We start from the raw sequence: 24,125 nt of genomic DNA, 5'->3' as shown, positions 1-24,125 counted from the left end.
TCACAAAAAAAAAAAGTTTTTCAAATTTTACCAAACTCTATAGAATTATGCAAAAATCTATTATACAGTCTATAGAAATCTACAAAAGTTTTGAAAGTCAATAAAAATTTATAGAGTCTATTAAAATCTGTCGATAAAAAAAACTCTACAAAATCCCTAAAATTCTATAATGAATACAGCTAGCTTCCGATTAAATCAACTTCTGAATCAGTTCTGACATAAAAAAAAAAATAGGTATTCAATTATTCATCAGTTGAGGAAAGAATGTCCCCGTGTAAAAGAATGTCCCCGTGTAATCAGGAAGACAGTTGCAAAAACAATGCACATCATGACATCAAGGTTAAATTCGTCCTTCAAAAAAGTTCGGAATTAGAAAGTGCCACTTCTTTCCTTATCAAATTTTCCGCCGCAATTAAGGAACGAGTTATCTTTTGGTGGATGCATGAAGTAATAAGTTGGTAACAAAAAGTAAAAAACAAATAAAAATCGTAAAGAAAAAAAGAAAAGAAAATCGGTGCTTCACGGTCTGTCTCTGATCTGTCACCCTCTCTGTCGCTCTCTGTCTCTCTCTTCCAATTTCTCCAACACAAAAACCACATTCGTTCTTTCTCATTCGTTGGTTTCCCTTTTTCTCTCTTGGAAACCCTAAGTGACCTGGTTATTTTTCATTAACCAGGTCGCTACGAGAGAAAAGCTTTTAAATTTTTTCATTTTAAAACATTTTTTTATTGTAGTTTTTCCGCAAATTGTAGTATCTTTGTTGCATTTCTCAGCTGCCCTCGACAATGAACGACCTCCTTAAGGTAATGCATTTATTTTTGGTTCATTAATTTATGCTGTGTTTGGCTTGTTTGAACATGTTTGGTTGTTTCATTGTTATGTTTTTGTCATGATCCGGCTGTCTTTGGTGTTAATGGATCTGCGTTTATTAAATGAGAATTTTGAATTTTTGGATAATGGGTTTTTTTGGCTGTTGCTCTTTTAGTTTGGTTGATGAGAAAAGGAGGGAAAGTGAAGGAAATTGAAAGTTTCTTTTTTGGCCACTAAGGAAATTGAAAGTTTGGAATCATGGGATTCTGCATTGTCTGCGGATCTCTGTTTAGGAAATAATGAAGTTTGCTTGAATGCAAGTGATTGGTTTGGTTCATTGAAGCTCAAACAACATGAACTATTGTAGGCTAGCAAATAATGTTTGGCTTTCTCTTCCTTTTGTCTGGATTGGTGTTTGAATGGCTTCAGATCTTTATAAATTAAAGTTGATTTTATGAATTTTGTTTGCTAGTCTTTTTCCTTTTTGGTATTATGGTGTGGGTTTTTTATGAATGTTGTTGTATTGTTAACTCGAACCTGAAGGAGTTTAAGTTATTACATAATGGCAACAAGGACATGGATCGAAGTTGCAACAAAAATAGTATACATCTTAATAACGCTGAATGGAAGTAAATATCTGACATAAATGAAACCTAATTCAACAGGGATTGGGTTGTGTATATTACTAGTACACTGGATTTGTCGTTAAAAATTTAATAGTATTCGTACATTTGGTTACATTACATAATTTTAGGTCACAGTTATTTTTATTTTCTAACCTTTTTTTTTTTTAGTTTCTGTTTGTATGTATTTCCATACAGTTCAGTGTTGAAAAGGTCCATGTAATTGAACTCAAGTAATCTGGATTAAGGTATTTTAGAGTTTGGTGTTTTGCTTGTATGTGTTGACCTAATTACTACTTGCAGGATTCTTTTGAGATCCCTCGGGGTCAAGCTTCTGGAATTGGAGATATTGAACTAGGAACACATGCTTCAATGAACTCTGGAGAATTAGGTTTGGAGACCTTCTTCAAAAAGGTGCTTTAGCTTCATTCTTTTTCTTCAATTTCCATTAAATGCATCCAAAAGAAGAAAACAGGATTCTTTTCTTTTGCCCTTCTTTTCAATTTTCCTATAGATAGTTATTCTGTATATGGATATTTATAATAACTTTACCGTGTGTTGATCCTTTCTAATGCTTTCATGATATTGGCCACCAGATTCAAGATATTGAGAAACAAAATGAGAAGCTAGACAAGCTTCTGAAAAAGCTGCAGGTATTTATGCTTTCCAATTTTTTTTCTTTACATTGCTAGCATCATGGAGTTATTTTATTTGTTCCAGCCTGTCTTACTATTTTGAAACCTGCCCTGGTCTTCGTTCCTAATATGCTTGGGTCCTATTCTTGTTTTGTAAATTTTTATTACTCTTAACTAGTACTCATTTCAGTGTTGCCTCATGAATGAAGCTGTTACACTTAATTGAGGGTCAATTTATTCTTAAGCTTTAGGTTTTCAGTCCTTCCATTTTGGTTCTGTATTGTTATTAAATTTATTTTTTTCTGGAGTTTCAGATGTTCTTGATGCCAATATGTGGTGTTTTCAATGATATCGTTATTGCATTTCTAGTTATCTAGATATGAGGGAGTTTCATCAAATTGAAAATTTTAAGTTATAAGGTGGTGAACAATTTTAATTGTGAAGAACTCAAACATATAATATGTCATGTTGCAGTCTATAGCACTTAGAATTGTATAGCAACTGGGACGAAGCTTATAAGCTTACTTAACAGCATAAACAATATCATGTAAAATGCAGTTTTAATCATTTTCTTATGAAATTTGTATGCAGGATGCACATGAGGAAACCAAGGCTGTGACTAAGGCTCCTAAAATGAAATGTAATCTGAAACTCTTTTATTTTTCAATGCAAAGATGTCATGCTTATATGCATATATGTTTTAATGATATATATGCATATTTCTTTCGAGTTTTTATAAAATTAATGCCAGTTATGGATTAGAATGAAGAGAAAAGAATAATATGCATGCAGTATAGCAGCAAAAATATCAGAAATCTCTAGTTATGTAAATTGTACTCAAGAACGTGTTATGCATCAGAATCAAATGTTGATTTACTTTTTGTTCCACATTACATCCCTTGAAAATGCTTTGTACATTGTAGCCTTTGGACTTTTAAGTTCTCTCTTGTTCTTGGTAGATGTTTGGAATATTTATGCGCTATCCTCTTTTTGTGTTTTTAAGTGCCCTCATGTTAAAAAATAGCATATATCAGGTGTTTATTTGTGGATGTATGGGTACCCTGTTTGTGTGTACTCAAACATGGCACTACAGATGACTACTGCATGTTGGAAAAAAAGGAAAAATCACACCTGTAATTTTTGTCATCCACTGAGTTATCTCTTCTGTTTGCATCCATCAACTTAATTTCTTGCTCATTAACTCAACAAAGATGATGAATCCTTTTATCATGTGCAGCAATCAAGCAGCGGATGGAAAAAGATGTTGATGAAGTTGGAAAAATTGCTCGTTTTATAAAGTCAAAAATTGAAGAACTCGACAGAGAGGTAAGACATGACTCAACCGAAAGCTGTTTTATTTATTTATTTTTTATTATTATTATTATTATTTTTTTTTTTATGTGATTAGCAGTAATTTGGATTGCTTGTCTGACTGATCTTTTCTTTTGGGTCCAGAATTTAGCAAATAGACAGAAGCCTGGGTGCGGAAAAGGAACAGGTGTAGATCGATCCCGAACAGCAACAACCCTGTGAGTTATACTACAATGTTGCCTTCAAATGTCTTTTGCACCCCCACCCCCTTTCTCTCCTCCCCTCCTCCTCTTTCTTTTTGGCCTCCACTAGATTATGGGATCACAAATGATTTTCACTCAAACATGCTTGTTGGAGAAAACTTTTATTCCATTTCTTTTAACAATATTGCTCTTCTCCTCAATTATTATAAGAAGATATCTGTCAGTACTCAAACCTGTGATTAATGGGATTGTATGTGTCAACTCAACTGAATCTAACCATGTCAACTGTCAACTGTTATACATTGTTACAGTGCCTTGAAAAAGAAATTAAAGGACAAGATGGCTGAATTTCAGGTAGGCCACACACATACATCTTTTAAGATTAGTGTTTTAATCTTGTTTCTTTCATCTGCTATTTTGTCATCTCAGTTTTATATTTTTTAAATGTGCAGATCCTAAGGGAAACCATCCATCAAGAGTATCGGGATGTTGTTGAGAGGCGAGTTTTTACAGGTTTGTACCCTTCACTTGTCACTCAATTGTGGCTATTACTTCTGAAACTTAATTAGATTTACCATGATCTGATTATTAATTTTTATTTTTTCTTCTTTTTGTGATTATCAGTAACGGGCACAAGAGCTGATGAAGAGGTGAAACTTGATGCGCTGTTGAAATTCCGGTATATCTATACCATTGTTAAAGCTCATGTTCTAATTATTTAACAATGTACAGACAATTGACAGATTAATTGAGACTGGAGATAGTGAACAAATTTTCCAAAAGGCAATCCATGAACAAGGGCGAGGCCAGGTTTGTCACTTTTTCTTAAGGAAAAAAATTTCTGACATATTGAACAATTTAATCAAGTTCCTACCTCACCTCCCAAAGTTGGCTTAGTTTGAACCATTAGATTTACGAATTTGGCTTCTTTTTTATTAAAAGAAAAAAGAAAAATTGTAAGATTTTGGAGATATCGAGTCCACTAGGCCAATGGTGATTAAGATTGATCACATCCGGTTTCAATAATCGTGTATTATATTTGTAGATAATGGACACTCTGGCTGAAATTCAAGAGCGCCATGATGCTGTTAGAGACCTTGAGAAGAAGCTTCTTGATTTACAACAGGTATCTTAGTTTATGCAATGATGGGTACTATTTGATGAAGACATCAAGTTACTATATAATGCATATGTCTAGCCTAGGCCTTGAAATTTTTTAAGTTTGCTTTGTAATTTTGTTTTGCCATATTGACATAATAAAATCAAACTTTTGAATCTTTATGGGATTCTGTAAAAATGTGATGGATCAGTTTGATCATGAGGTTGTCTCATGATGTGTTGAGCCTGTGCTTAGTCATGTAGCTCATTAAGCCAAGTTTTTGTCCACTCTTAATGCCATAATTTCATCAAGTCATACCTGAAGAATAGCCAAACAGCCTTGGAAAAGGGCTTTGCATGCCAATTAAATAGAATCTTTGCCAATCGAATGATATCTTGAGGGCGAGCTTCTTGATTTACAATGGTCTTCTTGTTAGTTTTGAATCTCTCTTTATGGTATTTTATAAAACTTTAATGGATCAGTTTGATCATGTCCTTGTCTCATGATGTGTTGAGCCTGTGTATCGTCATATAGCTCTTAGAGCCGAGTATTTGTCCACTTTTAATTCCATGAATGGCTTTTGGAAGCCGCAGTCTGATAAAAGAGATGCATGTTCACAATACTAAGAAGTCTGAAACTGAAAGGGAAAGGCATTGCTGTTTATGTTTTGCCAGAGCTTAATTTTGGATTATATGATAAAAATTTGGAAATTTATGTTAAGTACCATCTCTTATGCAGATTTTTCTGGATATGGCGGTGTTGGTGGATGCACAAGGGGAGTTGCTTGACAACATAGAAACCCATGTAATTACCACAATCTCAAATCATGATCTCCCCATGAATTTCTTGAAATATCAAACAGAAAAAGAAAACATGATTCAGAAAAATGACATGGATTGCCAATCCTGCATAACACATTTGGTAGATGATATGATAATGTAATGTGTCTCTTGTTTCCCCAGGTATCGAGTGCGGTAGATCACGTACAGCAGGGGAATAATGCTCTCCAAAAGGCCAAGAAGCTACAGAAGAATTCTAGGAAATGGATGTGCATTGCCATCCTCATCCTTCTTATCATTGTCGCAATCATTGTGGTGGCCGTCTTCAAGCCATGGAATAGCAATAAGGGTGCTTAGTTCCCTTGAAATTTTGTAATTTATACAGTGAATCATTTGTGGTCCGTTTTACAAAACCTGGTTTCTTGCACTTTTTGTTGTCCTGCGATGATGAGTGTGCATGTAACATTAGTAATTGGAAAAAACTGTCACTATATTCTTTAAAATAAATAATACAATAAGTTCACTTTCTGTTTTTTTTTTTTTTTTAAATTTATGCTCCTGGTTATAAAATCATACGATTTCAGTGCCAAAATTTGTGTTGATTCACTGTCTGGGTGCAGAAGTCCAACAGCTGTCTAGGAATTGACATAAAACTTTAAGTGAACGTTTCATTATAGGCATGAAAGGTCAGTACTAAGTTGTAAATTTTCTTTTTCTTTTCAAATTTCTAGTTCTGAATTACATAATTCAAAGGAAAAGACTTGGTTGTCCCTGCACATGCTCCTCACGTGCACACGTTGACGGGGAAATAAACAGAATTAAAAAATGTCCTTCAATTGCTAACGGACCTAAACAAGAGGACCAAATTGTTTTCACGAATAGGAGAGCTTAGACTATGGTGAAATGTTTAGTCCGGTGGTAAAACAGTTAACCATTCATCTTGTTCTTGCTTTTGTCGTCAGTCATCATTGGCCTATTTGCCAACTGGGTGTTCAAAATGTTTTTTCTTAATTCATGGCTATTTAACTGGTAGCATGTGTATTTTTTTTATGTATTTTTTTTTTGGAGACTTCCATTTATGTTCTTTAGTTTTATAATATATTGAATAAAGCCTTATGACTTTTAAAATTCTAACTATTCTATGTTACATAATATTAGTCCATCATTTTTTATTTTTTTCACACATACCAGGCGTCGAGCGGTCGGCGGCCATTTTCGATTGTTCAGCAGTGCATTTTTACTTCTTTGTCAAACCCTGGTTTGTTGGCTTTATATTAGGTTTTAACTCTGAGATTTTGGGCTCTCAGAGTTAAAACTTAATATGCAGCCTCTACAAACCTCATTATATACCCTAAGAAGGTATGAGGTTAACCCGTACCCTATACTCTCAAAAAATAAAAAAATAAGAGGGCTGCTATTTACACACCCCTAAATTTCTTTTTGCACACCCTTTCTAAAAAAAAAAAACTCAAGAAAAAAGACCATTTGGCCCTTCCCTCACCCACACACCCTCATCCCCATCTCCCCCCCGTACACACCCCCACCCCTCACCTGCAAATTTCTTTTTTTTTTCTTCTTCACCGTCGAAGCCCACTCCCCACCCTTTCTCTTCTTCTTCTTCCCCCCACCCTAACCACCTCCCCCCGAGCCCTCCCCAATCCCTCCTCCCCCTCCTCCCCGCATGCACCACCTACAAACAGCCACCACATTCTTCACCTCTCTCTCTCTCTCTCTCTCTCTCTCTCTCTCTCTCTCTCTCCTCTCACCCAAGCAGATAGCCAAACAAATTAAAAAAAAAAATTGCAGCGGGTTCAGCGGACCAGTGCTAAACCTGGTGGTTTCGTTCGACAGGTACCCGCCGAATATAATAGAATTGTTCGGTGGGTACCTACCGAACGAAACCTTCGGGTTCGGCACTGGTCCACCGAACCCGCTCCAATTTTTTTTTTTTTTTTAAGTTCTCTTCTCTCCTGCCAGCGCGCGATGGTGAGCTAGCTGGAGGAAGGGAGGTGGTCGTGGTCAGGGGAAGAAAAAGAAGAGAGAGTGGGGTGGTCGGGGTAGGGGGAAGAAAAAGAAGAGAGGGTGGGGTGGTCACCGGTGGTGGTAGGCTGCTCGGGGATGGGTGTGTGCCGGAGAGAAGAGAGGTGGGGAGGGGTGTGTACGAGGGGGTGTATAGGGGGGGGGAGATGGGAATGGGGTGTGTGTGTGTTTTTTTTTTTTCTGTTTAGGAAGTGTGTGCAAAAAGAAAAATGGATGGGGGTGTGTGGGTGAGGGAAGGGCCAAATGGTCTTTTCCCTTGAGTTTTTTTTTTTTTTTTTTTTTTAAGAAAGGGTGTGCAAATAGCAGCCCTAAAAAATAATGACATATTTCTTTGACAAGACAATGATCAAAGAACTTTATTTAGAAAAAATAAGGGCTTTATTTAGAAAAACAAAAGTCATAAGGTTTTTTTTCCAAATAAGAAATGTTAGAAGTACTAAACTGTAATTTTTTTATTTTTAATTTTTTTTATCAAAAGTACTCTCAATTTGTATGTAAACTCAATCGTTCACTTTATGATTTAAACAAGCGTCAAGAACTTGGTTTCATTATTTTTGTGCTTAATTGACGGATTTGGGCTTGGAGGATTCTCTGACAGACTATTCATTGTTCATATATCATCATGGTTTTGTTGTTATTAATATTCTAATTTATGTGAATGATATTTTCATTAAGGGTTACAATTCTTCTCTTGTTACAAATTTGGGTTAGCTATTTTCCATGAAGGATTTGGGCCCTCTCCACTACCTCGTAGTGTTATGATTAAACCACTAGTTATGATGCAATCCTCCCTCAGGATTTAATATTGATGTACTGTAGTGAACTTTGCAAAGAAAGATTAAATAGCGCAAACAAGCAAAAGAAAACAAACACACCAAATATTTAACCTAGTTTGGCAATTTACCTACGTCCACGGCGAGCACCTAGAAATATTTCATCAACTTGAGAAAGAATTACAATGATCACGCGAACTCTCTCCCTTTATAAATCGTACACACCCTTTGGCTAACCCTCCTGAAGTCAATCTTGCTCTTTCTTGATCTCACTCTTGGATTCTCCCTTCTTAAATTGCATTATTCCGTAAATTTACCAACTTGATATATGCATGCATGTATGAAGATTGTTCTTATGAATTTAAATTAAAGGCTTATAAATCAACAAGCCTTTAAATTAATAAAATATTTATTATTTAAACAAATAATTGTTGTAAAATATGTAGAGATTAGGGTTTGTGGAAAAGATGAGGCAGAGAGAAATATATCAGTCGTCATCTTATTCATCTTATAAATATCCTTATATAGAGGTAGGGTTTACTAAGTTTAGAATATTTACTAGTATGCCCCTACAACTAATTACAGGAATAGCCACATATAACAATATATTTACAACACTCCCCATTGGATATTCCATGTCATTAGTGTTGTCTCTGCTATGCGTTTCTAAGTTGCCTCGTTAAAACCTTGCCAAGTAATAAAAACCCTGTGGGAAAAAAAACAACCTTGGTCGAAGGAAAAAGAGTGCAACGCGCATGAGTGTGGAGTAGTCGCATCAGAACCTCGAAAGTAGGTGAAGTTATATCTTCTAGATCATAAGCAGATAGTATGTCAATGGGAGCGGGGTGCATTAGAGTTACTACACCAAAACCTTGCCCGGTAAACCTAATGGGAAAAACCCGTGGTCGAAGGGAAAAGATGAGCAAATGCATATATATCAAATCAACACATCTTCAGGATGTAGTATGAGTAGGGTGACCATGTCAAGATGTGCCTCATTAAAACCTTGCCAAGTAACAAAACCCAGTGGGACAAAATAACCCTGGACGAAGGACAAAAGAGTACACGATGGTCAAGCGAGTATGCTTCGGGATACTCCCCCTGATGTCGACTCCCCCTGAGGACTACATACTAGGTAAATCAGCCAATCTACGCGAACCAATACCTCGAACATGCATCAAAAACGTGGACTTTGGCAGTGACTTGGTAAAGAGGTCTGCATGGTTGTCTTGAGATCGGATCTGTTTGAATTCAATCATCTGATGCTCTTGTTGCTGTTGATTGAAGAAGAAATTCGGTACAATATGCTTGGTGTTGTCTCCTTTGATGAAATCTGTCCTCATCTGCTAGATGTAAGCGGCATTATCCTCATAGATAATCGTTGGTTCATCAGTGGTGGAATGCAGCCCACACGTAGTTCGAACATGCTTGGAAACTGCTCTTCGCCATATACATTCACGAACTGCTTCGTGAAGGGCTTGAATCTCAGCATGAATCGAAGAGGTAGCAACAAGGGTCTGTTTCGTAGACCTCCAAGATATTGATGTATTCTCAATGGTAAAGACATAACCAGTTTGAGAACGCGCCTTATGCGGGTCTGATAGATACCCTGCGTCAGCATATCCAAAAGGCGGGCATCATTCTGAGGATCGAGGGGGTTCGATCCATTCCTTGATGCGTAGCTAGGGATAGAATAAGCCCATATCCGTCATACCTCTAATGTGGCGGAAAATGTCTTTATGTCATTCCAGTGGCGGCGTGTTGGCGCAGAGCTACATCTAGTTAACAAGTTCACAACGAATGAGATGTCTGGTCTAGTACATTGAGCCAAGTACAATAATGCGCCTATTGCACTTAGATATGAGACTTCTGGTGCCAATATCTCTTCGTTATCATCTGCGAGACGAAAAGGATCTTTCTTAGGATCTAGACTACGGACGATCATGGGCGTGCTAGAAGGCTTCGCTTTATCCTCATTAAAGCGCCTTAACATCTTCTGGATGTCATTCGATTGATGGACTAGAATTCCATCTGCACGGTGCTCGAGCTCCAGGCCGAGACAGAAATTCGTTCTCCCAAGATCTTTCATCTCGAATTCCAACTTCAGGTGTTTAGTTGTTTCCTTGATCTCTTCAGGAGTACCAATTAGATTCATGTCATCGACATAAACAACTACAATAGCAAAGCCGGAACTTGTTCTTAATAAACACGCAAGGGCATAGAATATTATTCACATATCCCATCCAGATCAAATACTCACTTAGACGGTTATACCACCTCCGTCCGAATTGTTTCAATCCATAAAGTGAACGCCTCAAACTAATGGAGAGCATGTGCCGTGGTCTGAAACTATTTGCATCGAGTGTCTTAAGTCCTTCGGGAACTTTCATATATATCTCTGTATCAAGATCCCCATAGAGATAAGCAGTGACCACATCCATAAGCTGCATACTCAATTTTTCGGAAACTACCAAACTGATAAGATAGCGGAACGTTATGACGTCCATTACAGGAGAATACACTTCCTCGTAATCAATCCCAGGGCGTTGAGAAAATCCTTGCGCCACTAGACGAGCCTTGTATCTCACAATCTCGTTTTTCTCATTACGCTTCCTTACAAATGCCCATTTAAATTCTACAGGTTTAACATGGGGAAGGTGTAGGAACGATAGGCCCAAACACCTTTCTCTTTGTCAAGGAATCTAATTCGACCTGGATTGCTTCTTTCCATTTTGGTCAGTCGTCTCGACGTTGACATTCATCAACGGAGTGAGGTTCGATGTCATCGCTAGTTATGATTTCGGTAGCTACCGCGAATACAAATATATCATCGATGATAATCTCTTTTCGATTCCAGAGCTCACTTAAGCATGCATAATTTATAGAGATCTCTATGTTCTCGGGAGTGGGTTCAAACGTTGGAGCGTCCACCAACGCCGTCTCTTCTGGGACGGACCCATAATCCGGAACTATTTCGTGAGATGGATCGATTGAGATCGCGATGTCAAGGGGACTCATTTGTGCCAAATGTATCCTCTTCCAGGGATAAGAGTCCATCGAACCTAGTGGTCAACCTCACTTCTGGGCAGGGACATGACTGGTTAGCCACTATTGATGTACCTCGTCCATCTGGGACGACACGTCCTCCTGGGACGACACGTCCTTCGGGAACGGATATCCTTACAAGCACGTTTGCAGCAGGTATATGTGATCTCGTCACTTTAGCTAGATCAAAGAATGCGTCTGGCATATTATGAGTTATACTCTGTAGATCTAGAATTCTCCGCACTTCACTATCACATTGTGCGGTTTGGGGATCGAGATGAGACATAGTGGGGACATTCCACGTCAATTCACGTCGTTCTTCAGGAACGGTGACGTTCTTATCTCCCCATAACGGCGGGAAGACTATCTCATCAAAGTGACAATCCGCAAATCTAGCGGTAAAGAGATCGCATGTCAAAGGCTCTAAAAAGCGTATAATGGATGGGGATTCATAATCGACATACATACCCATCGTTCGTTGAGAACCCATTTTGGTATGTTGTAGCGGTGCAACTGGCACGTAAACTGCATACCCAAATACGCGTAAGTACGAAACGTCAGGTTTGTACCCAGTCACCAGCTGTAACGCAGAGTAAGGTTGGGTAGCAGTGGGCCTCAACCGGACCAACATGGCTGCATGCAAGATTGCATAGCCCCACGTAGAAATTGGAAGCTTGGTGCGCATAACTAAGGTTCGTGCGATCATTTGTAATTTTTTAATGAACGCTTCTACGAGACCATTCTGGGTGTGAACATGGGGAACTCGATGTTCAACATCAATCCCAAGGGACATGCAATAATCATCGAAAGTTTTCGATGTAAACTCTCCGGCATTATCAAATCTTCTGGACTTTATAGGATAATCCGTGTGGTGAGCCTTCTGGGCGAGAAGTTTAGCAAAAGCAGCGTTTCTTGTGGACAATAGTGTAACATGTGATCACTTTGTCGATGCATCAACCAAAACCATGGAATATTTAAATGGTCCACATGGTGGTTGGATAAGTCCACAAATATTCCCTTGTATCCTTTGCAAGAAAATGGTGGAGTCTTTACTAGTTTTTGCATATAATGGTCTAGTATTCAACTTTCTGAGCGAGCAAGTTTGGCGTAGTGTGTCACTAAACACAAGATCCTTATTAGTAAGGGGATGCCCGTGTGAGAAATTGAGGATACGGCGCATCATACTTTGACCTGGGTATCCCAACCGGTTATGCCATAGAAAGAAACTGCTCGAATTGGTTAACTTCTGGTTAACTATGTGATTGGCCTCAATCGATCTAATGGTGGTCATGTAAAGACCGCTCGAGAGACATTTCGATTTCTCCAATGTATGCTTTTGGCCATACAAATTGGAGGTTATGCAAAGATATTCCACTCCATTTTCCTCAGTGGTTTCAACGTGATAACCGTTGGCTCGAATATCCTTATAACTCAACAACGTTCTTCTGGAACTTGGAGAATATAAGGCCTCATTAATGGTAATTCAGTACCATTGGACAACATAAAAATGGGCTTTGCCATGGCCCTCTATCAGGTTGGATTGGCCTGATATGGTTGTCACAGAGGTATGAATAAGCAATAAGTTTGAAAAATACTTCCGATCTTGAAGTATGGTGTGCGTAGTAGCACTGTCTGTCAAACAACAAACTTCCCCACTAAACATGCTTATTCATAAATTTAATTCAATGGATCACATGTATGAATAACATTATTGAATTAAATAATATTCGAGCATAACCAAATTTCCAAAACAAATAATCCAAATCATAAATCACCAAAATAATCCGAATAAGAAAAACATTATTCAGAAAATAAATACGGCACAAGCGCCGATCATATCCATGTCATCGAGTTTCTAGTCCTCAAAGTGTCCAGATTCAGCCTGAAAATCAGTGATCTCTAAGGTGGTATCTATAGGAAATGATTCCTCAACGAGGTTGGTCTCTCGAGTTCCGCGACTGGCGTGATACTCATTTACAGCTTGCGCTGATGCACGGCAGGTGCGAGACCAATGATCAGTTCCTCCACATCGATAACAGAAATCATTCTGATTCTGATTCTGATTTTGGTTCTGATTCTGGTGGCAACGGGCCGGACCAGTGTTCCTCTCATTTCGAGTTCTTGGGGCTGAGAGACCGTGGTTCCTACCACGTTGGCCTCGGTCATACGGGTTATTCCTCTGAGAACCTTTCCTTCCATATCTCGGGCGGTCGGACTTTGTGCCATTTCCATGACCTTGGTATCCTCTCTCGCGGTTTGAATCGCGATAGACAACATCGTTTGCTTTAGGCAATGGTGCTGCTTTAGTACCGACAGGTCGGGCTTGATCATTTCTCATTAATAAGTTGTTGTTCTTTTCAGCGAGCAACAGAGTAGTGATCAATGCCGAGAACTTGGTAAAATTCTTCTCCCTGTATTGTTGCTGCAGGACCAAGCAGGAGTCAGGGAAGGTGGAGAAAGTCTTCTCCAATAGGTCAGCTTCGGTGAGCTCCTCCCCACAAAATTTGAGGAGCGACCGGATCCGGCAGATCTCCGAATTATACTCATTTACGGATTTGAAATCCTGAAAACGAATGTTCTGCCAATCATGTCTTGCTTCAGGCAAGAAAATGGTCTTTCGATGGTTAAAACGCTCTTCCAGAGCAACCCAAAGAGCTCGTGGATCCTCTTCAGCGAGGTACTCAACTTGAAGTGCTTCCTCCATGTGTTTCCTAATGAAGATCATGACACTTGCCTTAAGAGACTCTGCGACAACATTGTCAGCATTGATTGTCGACCTCATCTTCTTGGCAGTCAAATGAAGCTTAACATCTTGAGTCCACTTTAGATAGTTTCTTCCGGAAACTTCCAAAGCGACAAAATCAAGCTTGTTGAGATTTGACATTCTTTGGTTGAAAGGAACAAATAATCATAATTAGTGCTTCGGGCAATAACATCCATAAGCAATAAATAAGAACTTCAAGTTCTATAACATGGTATAGACATGTAAAATCTACTAGTTTTATCATGTATGGTGAATTTATGAAGGAAACTTCAGGTTCCTTATACGGCATTATTGAAGCTACAGGTTCAATATTTATGTATGAACTACTAGTTCATTAATTACCTGCATTTCTACACATATACTCTAGTGCAAAAATTTAAACAAGTAAAATATTCATATTCCCAAGTAGAACAGAAAAATATCACAAAATTATTTGAATAAAAGTTTATGGCATTTAGGATATATATATTAAACGGTTTGCATACTAACAATAAACTATCAGCAGCACAGTGGTTAAGGTGCACTCTTGGTACCCAAGAGGTCCTGGGTTCAAACCCCAGACATGACAAGAATTAACATTTCCTTTTTACAAAGTTTTAGGAGGCTCGCCATGTGTCAGCGTGGGAGTGGCAGCGACGTGGCACTGACGTGTCAATGATGTAGCGCCTGCATGGCGCTGACGTGGCAGCGGCTTGGCTGCCTGCGTGGCGGACACGTGGCAGCTGACGTGGCGGGCCTGGGCTGCCTGCGTGGTAGCTCGCGTGGCATCCACTTGGCAACGGCTGCGAGGTGGGCCTTGGGCCTGCTGGGCTGCTGGCTGGCTGCTGGCAGCAAGGCCTGCTGGGCTGGTGAGCTGCTGCTGGCAGCAAGGCCTGCTGGGCTGCGCGCGCGAAGGGCTGGCAGCGCTGGTGCGCGAGTGCTGCTGCTGGCAGTGTGGCAGCGAGGCCTGCTGTGCGCGAGGGGCTGCTGCAGGCAGCGCACGCGAGGGCTGGCTGCTGCTGGCAGCGAGGGGTGCTGTAGGCAGCGCGCGTGGGTAAGGGGGCTGGCGGCTGCTGGCCGCGCGGGATGGTTTCCGATCACCCCAATAAATTTCCTCTTTTTATTTTAATCATTCAATTCAAGGAAGCATGTATAAAATATATAATCTCAAATAAATCAATCACATAGATTTAAGGTTCATGCTTCATGGGGATTTTCAATCAATCAAGGTTTTAAAACATGAACATAAAATTGTTTTATAAAACCTACTTGTTTGAAGAACAAATTGAATGATGATCCTCTTTCGTTTAGCGATCCACAATCCAAAGAGCTTTCGTGCTGATAACGTGTTGTAAAATATGTAGAGATTAGGGTTTGTGGAAAAGAGGAGGCAGAGAGAAATATATCAGTCGTCATCTTATTCATCTTATAAATATCTTTATATAGAGGTAGGGTTTACTAGGTTTAGAATATTTACTAGTATGGTCCTACAACTAATTACAGGAATAGCCACATATAACAATATATTTACAACAATAATTTGATTATACTAATTATTGAGAACCAACTAAAATGTCAGCCCAAAAAAGAGAGTAGCTACCTTAAGCTAAAATGTTTCCTAATTGGGTTTGGTGGGTGTTGTAGTGAGGCCAAATCCAAATGGGAAGAGAGGGTCATAATGTGGATCTCCAACATTCATAGGTAGTTGATCAACGGTTTTGAACCAAGTGCGAGCAAGCTTGGCAGTGAAACCATAGTCACCAAATAAAACTTCAGCTACTCCTTGGCCTTCAGTTCCTGGAAGCCAAGCTGCAACAAGAGCATCCATCAAGGGAACATATGGTTGGATGACAACAGGACGACCAGAGATGACAACAACAACACATTTCACAGCACCACAAACATTTGTGATGGTACTCGGGCCAGGCTCAGGGATTGTCAAATTTAAGCTGTCACCAAATGTCTCTGCATAAGGGTATTCTCCTACTACAACAATGGCATATGAAAACTCATTTGACTTCACGAAGTCAGCGTCAGGATTCTCCTTGTACACCACTTTGGTTTTTGGATCCACTGTGTTCTTTATGGCAGTGAGAATTGTGGTACCTGTTGAAGAAAATGGTACTTGTAAATAATTAATGAATGATGAACACATCTTTCAAACAAACCAGAAAGAGAAGCCTCCCAAATTACCTTGTGTAAGATTGTTGCCACTTAATCCCTGCCACTCAATGGTCCACCCACCACACTGATAACCAAGATTGTCTGCATGACTGCCAGTGACAAGTATTTTTGATGCCTTCTTAGGAAGTGGTAGCAATGGCTTGTCAGCAGATTCACCATTCTTTAGCAGCACTAGCGATCTCCTCACAGCTTCCCTAGCCAATTCTCTATGTTCCTGTTAATGTAATAATGCCACAAAAACCAAATTAAGTTTTCCCCATTGCTTATAGAATGGTGTCAAGTTTACCAAAAACTACCTGACTGCCAAGCTGGTTCACCAGGCTGAGATCAGCCAACGGTTCCTCAAATAGGCCCATCACAAACTTAACCCGCAAGATTCTCTGCACTGCATCATCTATTCTGCTCATGGGAATCATTCCATTTTTTACCTGGAAGGTTAAACCATCAATGAATTCTGTATAGTTGTATGGAACCATGACCTGTAACATGCGGTTAATAGGTGTTAGGGGACAAATAACATCATCGAGTTTATCAAATTTTCGAAAGAAAAACGAAAAGAGATATTAATTACCATGTCAATGCCAGCACTGATTCCTGCTTCAATTGAATATGAGTAGTTGGCATGAGGTGGAGAGGTGATCCTGTCAATACCCTCCCAATCTGAGATGACAAAACCCTGAAACAATGTGCACAAGGTTATACAATGCTCTTAGTTTTTAAATTGATATTAATGAAATGGACAAATGGCCGAAAACAAAAATCAGAAAGATGATTTTACGTACCCTGAAACGGAGAGTATTCTTAAGGAAGCCAGTGACGAGATCACGGTTACCATGCATCTTTACTCCATTCCAGCTTGAGTAGGATACCATAATAGTTGCTACACCCTTGATAATTGAGTTGTAGTAGCCCGGCATGTGAATGCTGAGCAAGCCATGTCTGTTTATGATGGTGTTATTCTCATTGATGCCCTTGGTTGTTCCACCATCGCCCACATAGTGCTTTGCACAAGCTGCAACCTTTTTACTACCAGCAGAAATGACAATATTAACAACAAAATATCATGGTTAAGTAAATCACAAACTTAGATTCTGGAATCTGACAATCACTAATGATTTTTCAGTAAGATAATGTGAACAAGAATTGCAATTGTAAAAAGGTTATCTTTGGTGATGTTTAATTCTAACTACTAAAATGTGAACCAAAAGTCCTTTTGGGCAAAAGTCAGAGTGCAACAATATAGGGAGAACAGTGGTCTCTGTGACCACAGTAAATAATCCTAGGACCACAAAGTATGCTCGGAGTAATGCACTCTCTGTGTCTTCCTTTATCCAATAACCTACACCACCACCCCCTCCAAAAAACAAAAAAAGCAAAGGATAAAGAAGAAAGAAAATGAAAAGAAAGGAATTCCTATAAGCACCAGTAGTATGCTGTGCTCAGCGCCGGCCCTGACTTTTGAAGGCTCATGTGCGAAATTTAAATTGGGCCCCTAATAAAATTTTTTACAAAACAATTCACAAATGACAAGAAATCAATTAGGAAATTTTCAATCACATCAAGAAATCAATTAGGAAATTTTTAGTTGAACGTCAAAAAAATAATTGAAAAAAAAATAATTTATAGGAATATAAGAGAAAAATTAAAAGGGAAAAACACACACTCAAACATTAATTACCTTCTTGTCTCAATGAGACCCCTCTAATTTCTTTCAAATTGAAAGAGCTTATGGAGAACCAAAAAAAAAAAGAAAAAAACCAGTTTTCCACAAAACTATATGGAGAGGCAGAGATCCGTCTTTGCCAATTCAAAGCAAACATGATCTTTGAATCCAACTTTCTAGAAAGAAGGTATGTACTTTTGATTAAAAAAACAAAAAAAGGTGTAAACCAAGGGCAAAAAGGACCTATTGCCATGCAAATGAGGATGTTGGCTTACTTCTCTTGTGATTCACGTGAGAAGCCAAAGAAAAAATGAAGCAAGTTGGCCAAACACAAATTAAGGAAATAAAAAGAAATAAAAAGGTGGTTTTCAACTAATAATCAAGGAAAAATAGGTTGCAGAACTCAAACTTTATATCTTAAAAGGGCCTAGTTTTTTTTTTTTTTTTTTTTGGTACAAAGGGGGGGCCTAAACCCAAAAAAAGAAACTAGATAACTACAGCTCTGACAGAATAAGTAAAAGGCCTAATTGCAGCGAAGACATTATAAATAAACCCAACAGCTATTTTTTTAATATATACATAATATAAAAATTTGTGGGCCCCCTTGAAGGTGGGCCGCGGTCGTACTGTGTTGGATTATGTGGACCAATAAAGCACTAGTATGCACTCTTTATTTGTTTGTTTCATACTTTAGATCTTGATTATTCTCCATTCACATAATTAGTGGAACACATGGTCCATTCCTATGTCCTCAACCAGATACATGAATCCAGACTGTTACTGTAACAGGACCATTATGACAAATGTATCAACCATCTAGAGAACACCCAACATCACATGTATTGTCAAAAAGAAAAGACAACAAAACAGAATAAGACCTTTCAAACTCTGATCAGGCATCATAAGTAGCAATGTTTGACCTTTCTAATTTTTGATAGCTCAAATGGGACCGAAACGGAAATGGATAAAGCTGAGTTCACAACTGCTAAGTAACAAAAATTATGCATAAACCCATGACATCAGATGGTCCAAAATTGAAATGGATAAAGCTGAGGCCTAACTTATGCACAAACCTATGGCATAATCAAACAAAGACATGATATATTATGCATTAGCCTTGAATGTTAAAGCTCCAAAGACATGATTTTGGAAAGCCTTGAAATAAAATTTTCATATTTTTTACAGCATGAAATTTCAATACATTATATAAACAATTCGAGTGTAAGTTCAATGCTAATTATTTATTAGGAATTAGTTTATCTGATCAAAGGTGAAAGTTTAGCACTAACTAATGTTTTAACTGGAAATAGACATCTTAAGTAAAAGCCAAGGAATTAAGATTCTTACTTTCCTGCTACAAAGGGAACACCCTTTCTAGAGTTAGCTGGTATCTCCCCCTGTAAGCCAGGTATGATCTCAGTCATTGCTTGAACAATCTTGGGATCTTCACTGTAGCTTTCATAACAACGACCCCATCTTGGATCTCTGCAAACCTGCACAGACAGAATTAAGAGAAATTACAGCTCAGCTTAAAGTGACTTATTTTGATACTAATCAGATGTTCGATTTGGTTTAGTTACCGCTATACAAGGTGCAAAGACATATGGAATGCCTGTCGCTCTAGCTTCAAGTGCAGTTGCAGCTCCAATCCTCTTAATAAGTTCAGGGTCCCTGGTTGATTTATAGTTTGAGGAAGTTGATATTAGTACATTTACTCTTTCTTGATTTTTTTGTTTTAAGTCTGAACTCTAAAGAAGACTAAAAGGTAGCAGCTGGAAAAAACAAATTTCTCAGTTGGATGCCATTTAGATTTTAGATGCATACTATCATCTTGTATAGAATTGGCTCAATTATCTTTACACAACTTTAGTTGTATCTGGAATTTCTAATATTTCAGCACCAAAGACAGGAAAATGCCGATATTTTTGGGAAAAGAAATAATGAAAATTAAATTGAAACTCTCAATCAAATACCAGACAGAGAATAATATCATCACATTGTAGAATTGATCAATGCATATCTTTTTCCTTCCTATGCCCCACCATTTTGGATGTTTGACCTCATAATAGAGACTAAAAGTCTAAACAACAGTCATTGTTGATGAATCAAAAGGTTTTTTGTTTTGTTTTTTTCAGTAGTTATTTGGATATCACTGCTATTAAGAAAGAGAACACCCCTCCCCATCTGATGGTTTATGACACTGACTTTTAACTATTACATTTCATTTAAGCCATCAAAATCACAATGAATAACATCTTATCAAAAGGAAACGTTGATATGGCATTTTTTGTAATATAAACAAGAAAAATCTAGATTTTCAGTGACTACCTCATTCACAATCAATTTTGTCTCTTTTGAATAGCTATTATATCTTCAAACCTACCTTTCTTTCCAAATAAATGATAGAACAACACTTTCACTTTCTAATTTGATCAATATTCAAGGCACAAGGCACAACTAGGATTACAAAACAAGTAAGCGATATGTTAGTATCAAAAGCATACTACTTGCCTGGTAGCTCCAAGCCCAATATTGTGAGGAAAGATTGTTGCCTTGTAGACATTGTTGTTGCCATGAACAGCATCAATACCATAAATCATTGGAATCCCAAGCCGAGTTGATAACGAACCCTTTTGAAAATCATTCACCATGTCAATCCAAGTTTCTGCAGAAGCCTTTGGTGCTGGCACACTCCCACCCCCACTTAATACACTCCCTGCCCAAAACATATTCCTTCTCTTATATGCAACTTACCTAAATATGCAGATATAACACCTTCCAATCTTTCTATATATGATGTATTCACAGAGAAAAGAGAAATGATAGTGATGCTTACCAATGAAGTACTTCTTCATCACCTCGGCTGAAGCAACAGTGCGATCTATCTGCACCATCTGGCCAATCTTTTCCTCCAAAGTCATCCGGCTCAGCAGGTCCTTGATTCTAGCATTTAATGGTTTTCTGGGGTCTTTATATTTAAGGTATTCTGCTTCTGCTATCGCTATGCAGAAACATGAGAGAAGAAGCCCCATCAAGAAGATGGGAATTCTAGCCATTTCCTGTCACAAAATAGTAACATATGGATGTAATGCCAAATTAGAAAGCCACTTTAAGGTAGGAGCTATAGTCACATAAAGAGGAGTGATCAACTAAAATTCTAAAGAAAAAAAGAAAAGAAAAAGAAAGGTACAAAACTATAACTTGAAACAGTAAAAAGATGAAGGAAATATGAAGAAAAGTATAAAGCAACCACCTTATGATTCTCACACATTTAGAAAGAAATGCAAATTATGCAACAGTTGAGACTTGAGAGTGGGATAAGATACAATTGCAGCTAAAACTAGGCCCAGAAAAAGGAATCAAAACGACCCTTATAGCAGAATAGAGAATTCAAGAGAAACCATTTCTCAAGCAGCTATAAAAGACAATAAAGAAGTTACATTTCTTGATAAAACATCACTCGAATAATAGAAAACAGAATTCATTGATCTGTTTTTAGTCTCCGTTTGGTTTCTTAGGAAAACAGAGGAAAAGAAAAGAAAGTTGTGGCTTTGAATATATGGGTTGGTGTTATTTTGTGATTAATTAATGGAACGAAAATCTTAAAACCAACTGAGAGCTCAGCAATGAATCACCACTAGGCTCTGCACTGAAACTAACGTTTTCTCTTTTCTCGAAAAATGGGCATGGCAATATGGCATTAAAGAACTTGCATGTGGACCAAGAAGCAATAGAAAGTGAGAAAGAACTCAGAACTTACAGAGAACTTATGGACACCCAATAGCAACACCCTCCGCTCTGTTGAACAGTTGAAGGAAAGACAGAGAGGCAGAAAGGGAGAGAGGAAGTTTTGTGAAAAATGTGAGTTGGGCTTTGAAAGTGTGTATGACAGAGGTGGAATTTATAGAAAGTTGGCTGTCGATTGATAATTTGATATGAAAATTTTATCTTCGCGGGTAAAGAAAGGTGACTTGGACTTTTCTAGGAATGCAAACTTGTTTGTTTATTCATTCACTCATGGAATGATAAATCATCTGCTTCTCTATGACGTATGCATCCATATCTTATTAATTGGGCACATCAGCAGCAAAGAATCTGTTATTGTTAAGGAGAAGTGATGGTTAATCATACATTCATACCCGTGGATGAGGTCAGATCATTGTTGGTTTTAGTCAGTCTCTTTCTTTTTTTATTATCAGCTAAAACGGTATAATAAAATTGCCCGCTTTGTTTCGAATGAAGGATGGTTTGTGTGTCTTATGGATTGTATTCTATATAAATAATTCAGTCTTTTCTTCTAAAAAAAAAAAAGTTAACTTCTAAAAATCCAAATATACTTTTCATTTAAAAAAAAAAAAAAAAAAACTGTAACAAGAAAACATTTATTATAGTAGTAAAATTAAGTTTCAGGTACATTTACATCCACCAACTATAGGGTTCATTTCAAGTTGGTCCACGAACTATAAAATATTTCAAATTTCCCTATTAACTATAGGGTTCATTTTAAGTTGGTCCACGAACTAACAAAAAACATACAGAATGGTTGACAAAATCGGATTGACAAAAAAACAGAACCGAATCGAATTATTTATATATTTTATATTATATAAAAGTTATATATATTGAATAAAAAATATGTAAAGTATTTATTTACACATGTTGGGGTTCGAACTTATGACCTTGTGAGGAGAGTCAAAGTATGAATTTCCACTACATCACTTAACCACTTATAAAATTCAAGCACATGTAATATATTTATAGGCATACTGCTATAAATATATTACTTGAAATATAATAATTTATAAAATTAAATATATTTTATGTATCATTCCTTTTTTTTGAAGATATTATTTTAGGTCTCTATTTAAATATTAGGCTCAAGTACATTTATATCCATCAACTATAGGGTTCATTTCAAATTCGTCCACGAACTATAAAATATTTCAAATTTCTCAATTAACTATAGGGTTCATTTCAAGTTGGTCCACGAACTCTAAAACATTTCAAATTTCTCTATTAACTGTACGGTTCATTTCAAATTGGTCCACAAACTAACAAAAAGCATACATTCATTTTTTAAAAAATCAAATATGCTACAAATAAGTAGTGGTTGCTTTTATGTGAACATTTTTCTTGGCAGTGTCAAAAGACTCAAAAATGAGGGAGTTGACTAATTGAAAACCCCAATTAATTTCATACCATAAAACCCACCATCAAAAGAAGAAGATACATAAATCATGACTCTCATGAAGAAAAAAAAATATATATGACAGGCTAAATATTTTCCTAATGAAGTATAGAATGATGATTGAAAGCACGTACAAGACTGGTTCACAAAAGAAAAAAAATAGCATAGAAGGCAAAGAGATGCAATGTGAAGAAGATACGACGAGGGGGGTATAAAATTACTTATTTTTATTTTTTTAATAAGTATGAGAGAATATAGGAAAAAATAATCATTATTGAAAGATAATTAAAATAAAAATTCAACAGCCATAAAGGGTAAATTTGAAAAAATATATAATAAAAATATACAAAATACATTAAAAAAGGAGATGGACTACAAACGGAGAAAAGAGGAGTGTGAAAATCACCTCCCTTTTTTTATTATATATAATGTTATTATGTATATTATGTTATTAATTAATTTATGAATAATTACAAATAAATCAATAAAAAATTTCAAAATAACACATTATTCAATGAACTTTTTCAAAATTCCATAATAGTTAATTAGTTACCATTGATCAAAATGAAATAAATTAAATTACACGGACTATAAAACCAGACATAAGAAAATGCAGATATTACAGCCACTGCCACACTGCTTCCTACCTTGCTTATGTCAGCAACATGGGGAAGTTATCAAAATTTCAAATAAGTTAAAACCCACCCTATGCTAACACATGTCAAAATGTAAAAAAAAAAAAAAAAAAAAAAAAAAAAATTAGAAAAACACAATTATTACTTTGGAAAAATTTACAAGCATGACACATACTTTGATGGTTGTTTCATTAATTGTAGGACATTAATTTTGCTTTGTGTTAATGAAGGACACACACTTTCATTTTGTGTCAATTAAGGATTGACACAAAATAAAAGTATTCATTAACACACTTTCATTTTGTGTCAATTAAGGATTGACACAAAATAAAAGTATATGTTCTTTATTAACACAAATCAAAATTAATGTCCTGAAATGAAACAATTATCATAG

The 24,125-nt window shown here is 37.1% G+C and overlaps 2 protein-coding genes across 2 annotated transcripts; one reads left to right on the top strand and one right to left on the bottom strand.

The window, feature by feature from the left end:
- The first annotated feature begins 466 nt into the window (after positions 1-466).
- LOC147282959 (syntaxin-132-like) lies at positions 467-5,973 on the top strand. Its single transcript, XM_086246941.1, has 13 exons — positions 467-803; positions 1,737-1,847; positions 2,030-2,086; positions 2,660-2,708; positions 3,306-3,394; positions 3,524-3,597; positions 3,894-3,936; positions 4,035-4,095; positions 4,207-4,232; positions 4,315-4,392; positions 4,628-4,708; positions 5,420-5,485; positions 5,644-5,973. Exons 1-13 carry the CDS (start codon positions 786-788, stop codon positions 5,815-5,817), a joined length of 927 nt encoding a protein of 308 aa, XP_086103067.1. The 5' UTR covers positions 467-785; the 3' UTR covers positions 5,818-5,973.
- A 9,586-nt stretch (positions 5,974-15,559) lies between these two features.
- Positions 15,560-21,768, bottom strand: LOC147282958 (uncharacterized). Its single transcript, XM_086245940.1, has 10 exons — positions 21,669-21,768; positions 20,745-20,967; positions 20,420-20,624; positions 19,489-19,579; positions 19,256-19,401; positions 17,028-17,271; positions 16,817-16,921; positions 16,542-16,724; positions 16,255-16,459; positions 15,560-16,167 (listed from the first exon to the last, which is right to left on the bottom strand). The coding sequence occupies exons 2-10, from the start codon at positions 20,962-20,964 to the stop codon at positions 15,680-15,682; spliced, it is 1,887 nt and encodes a 628-aa protein (XP_086102066.1). The 5' UTR covers positions 20,965-20,967; positions 21,669-21,768; the 3' UTR covers positions 15,560-15,679.
- Between the last annotated feature and the right edge of the window lie 2,357 nt (positions 21,769-24,125).

This window comes from Dryas octopetala, chromosome 6 (genome assembly GCF_963921425.1).
Source record: "Dryas octopetala chromosome 6, drDryOcto1.1, whole genome shotgun sequence".
NCBI lineage: Eukaryota > Viridiplantae > Streptophyta > Magnoliopsida > Rosales > Rosaceae > Dryas > Dryas octopetala.
The sequence above is the reverse complement of the archived record's forward strand: the minus strand, read 5'-3'. Positions and strand labels throughout refer to the sequence as shown.

Bases quoted from the DNA above. Each gene is read 5' to 3' on its own strand.
- LOC147282959 (XM_086246941.1), top strand. The intron at 2,087-2,659 runs GTATTTATGCTT...ATTTGTATGCAG, and splicing joins AGCTTCTGAAAAAGCTGCAG to GATGCACATGAGGAAACCAA. The intron at 4,393-4,627 runs GTTTGTCACTTT...TTATATTTGTAG, and splicing joins ATGAACAAGGGCGAGGCCAG to ATAATGGACACTCTGGCTGA.
- LOC147282958 (XM_086245940.1), bottom strand. From the start codon at position 20,964: ATGGCTAGAATTCCCATCTTCTTGATGGGGCTTCTTCTCTCATGTTTC. The intron at 19,402-19,488 runs GTAACTAAACCA...CTGTCTGTGCAG, and splicing joins TCTTTGCACCTTGTATAGCG to GTTTGCAGAGATCCAAGATG. The intron at 16,922-17,027 runs GTACGTAAAATC...ACATTGTTTCAG, and splicing joins AGAATACTCTCCGTTTCAGG to GGTTTTGTCATCTCAGATTG.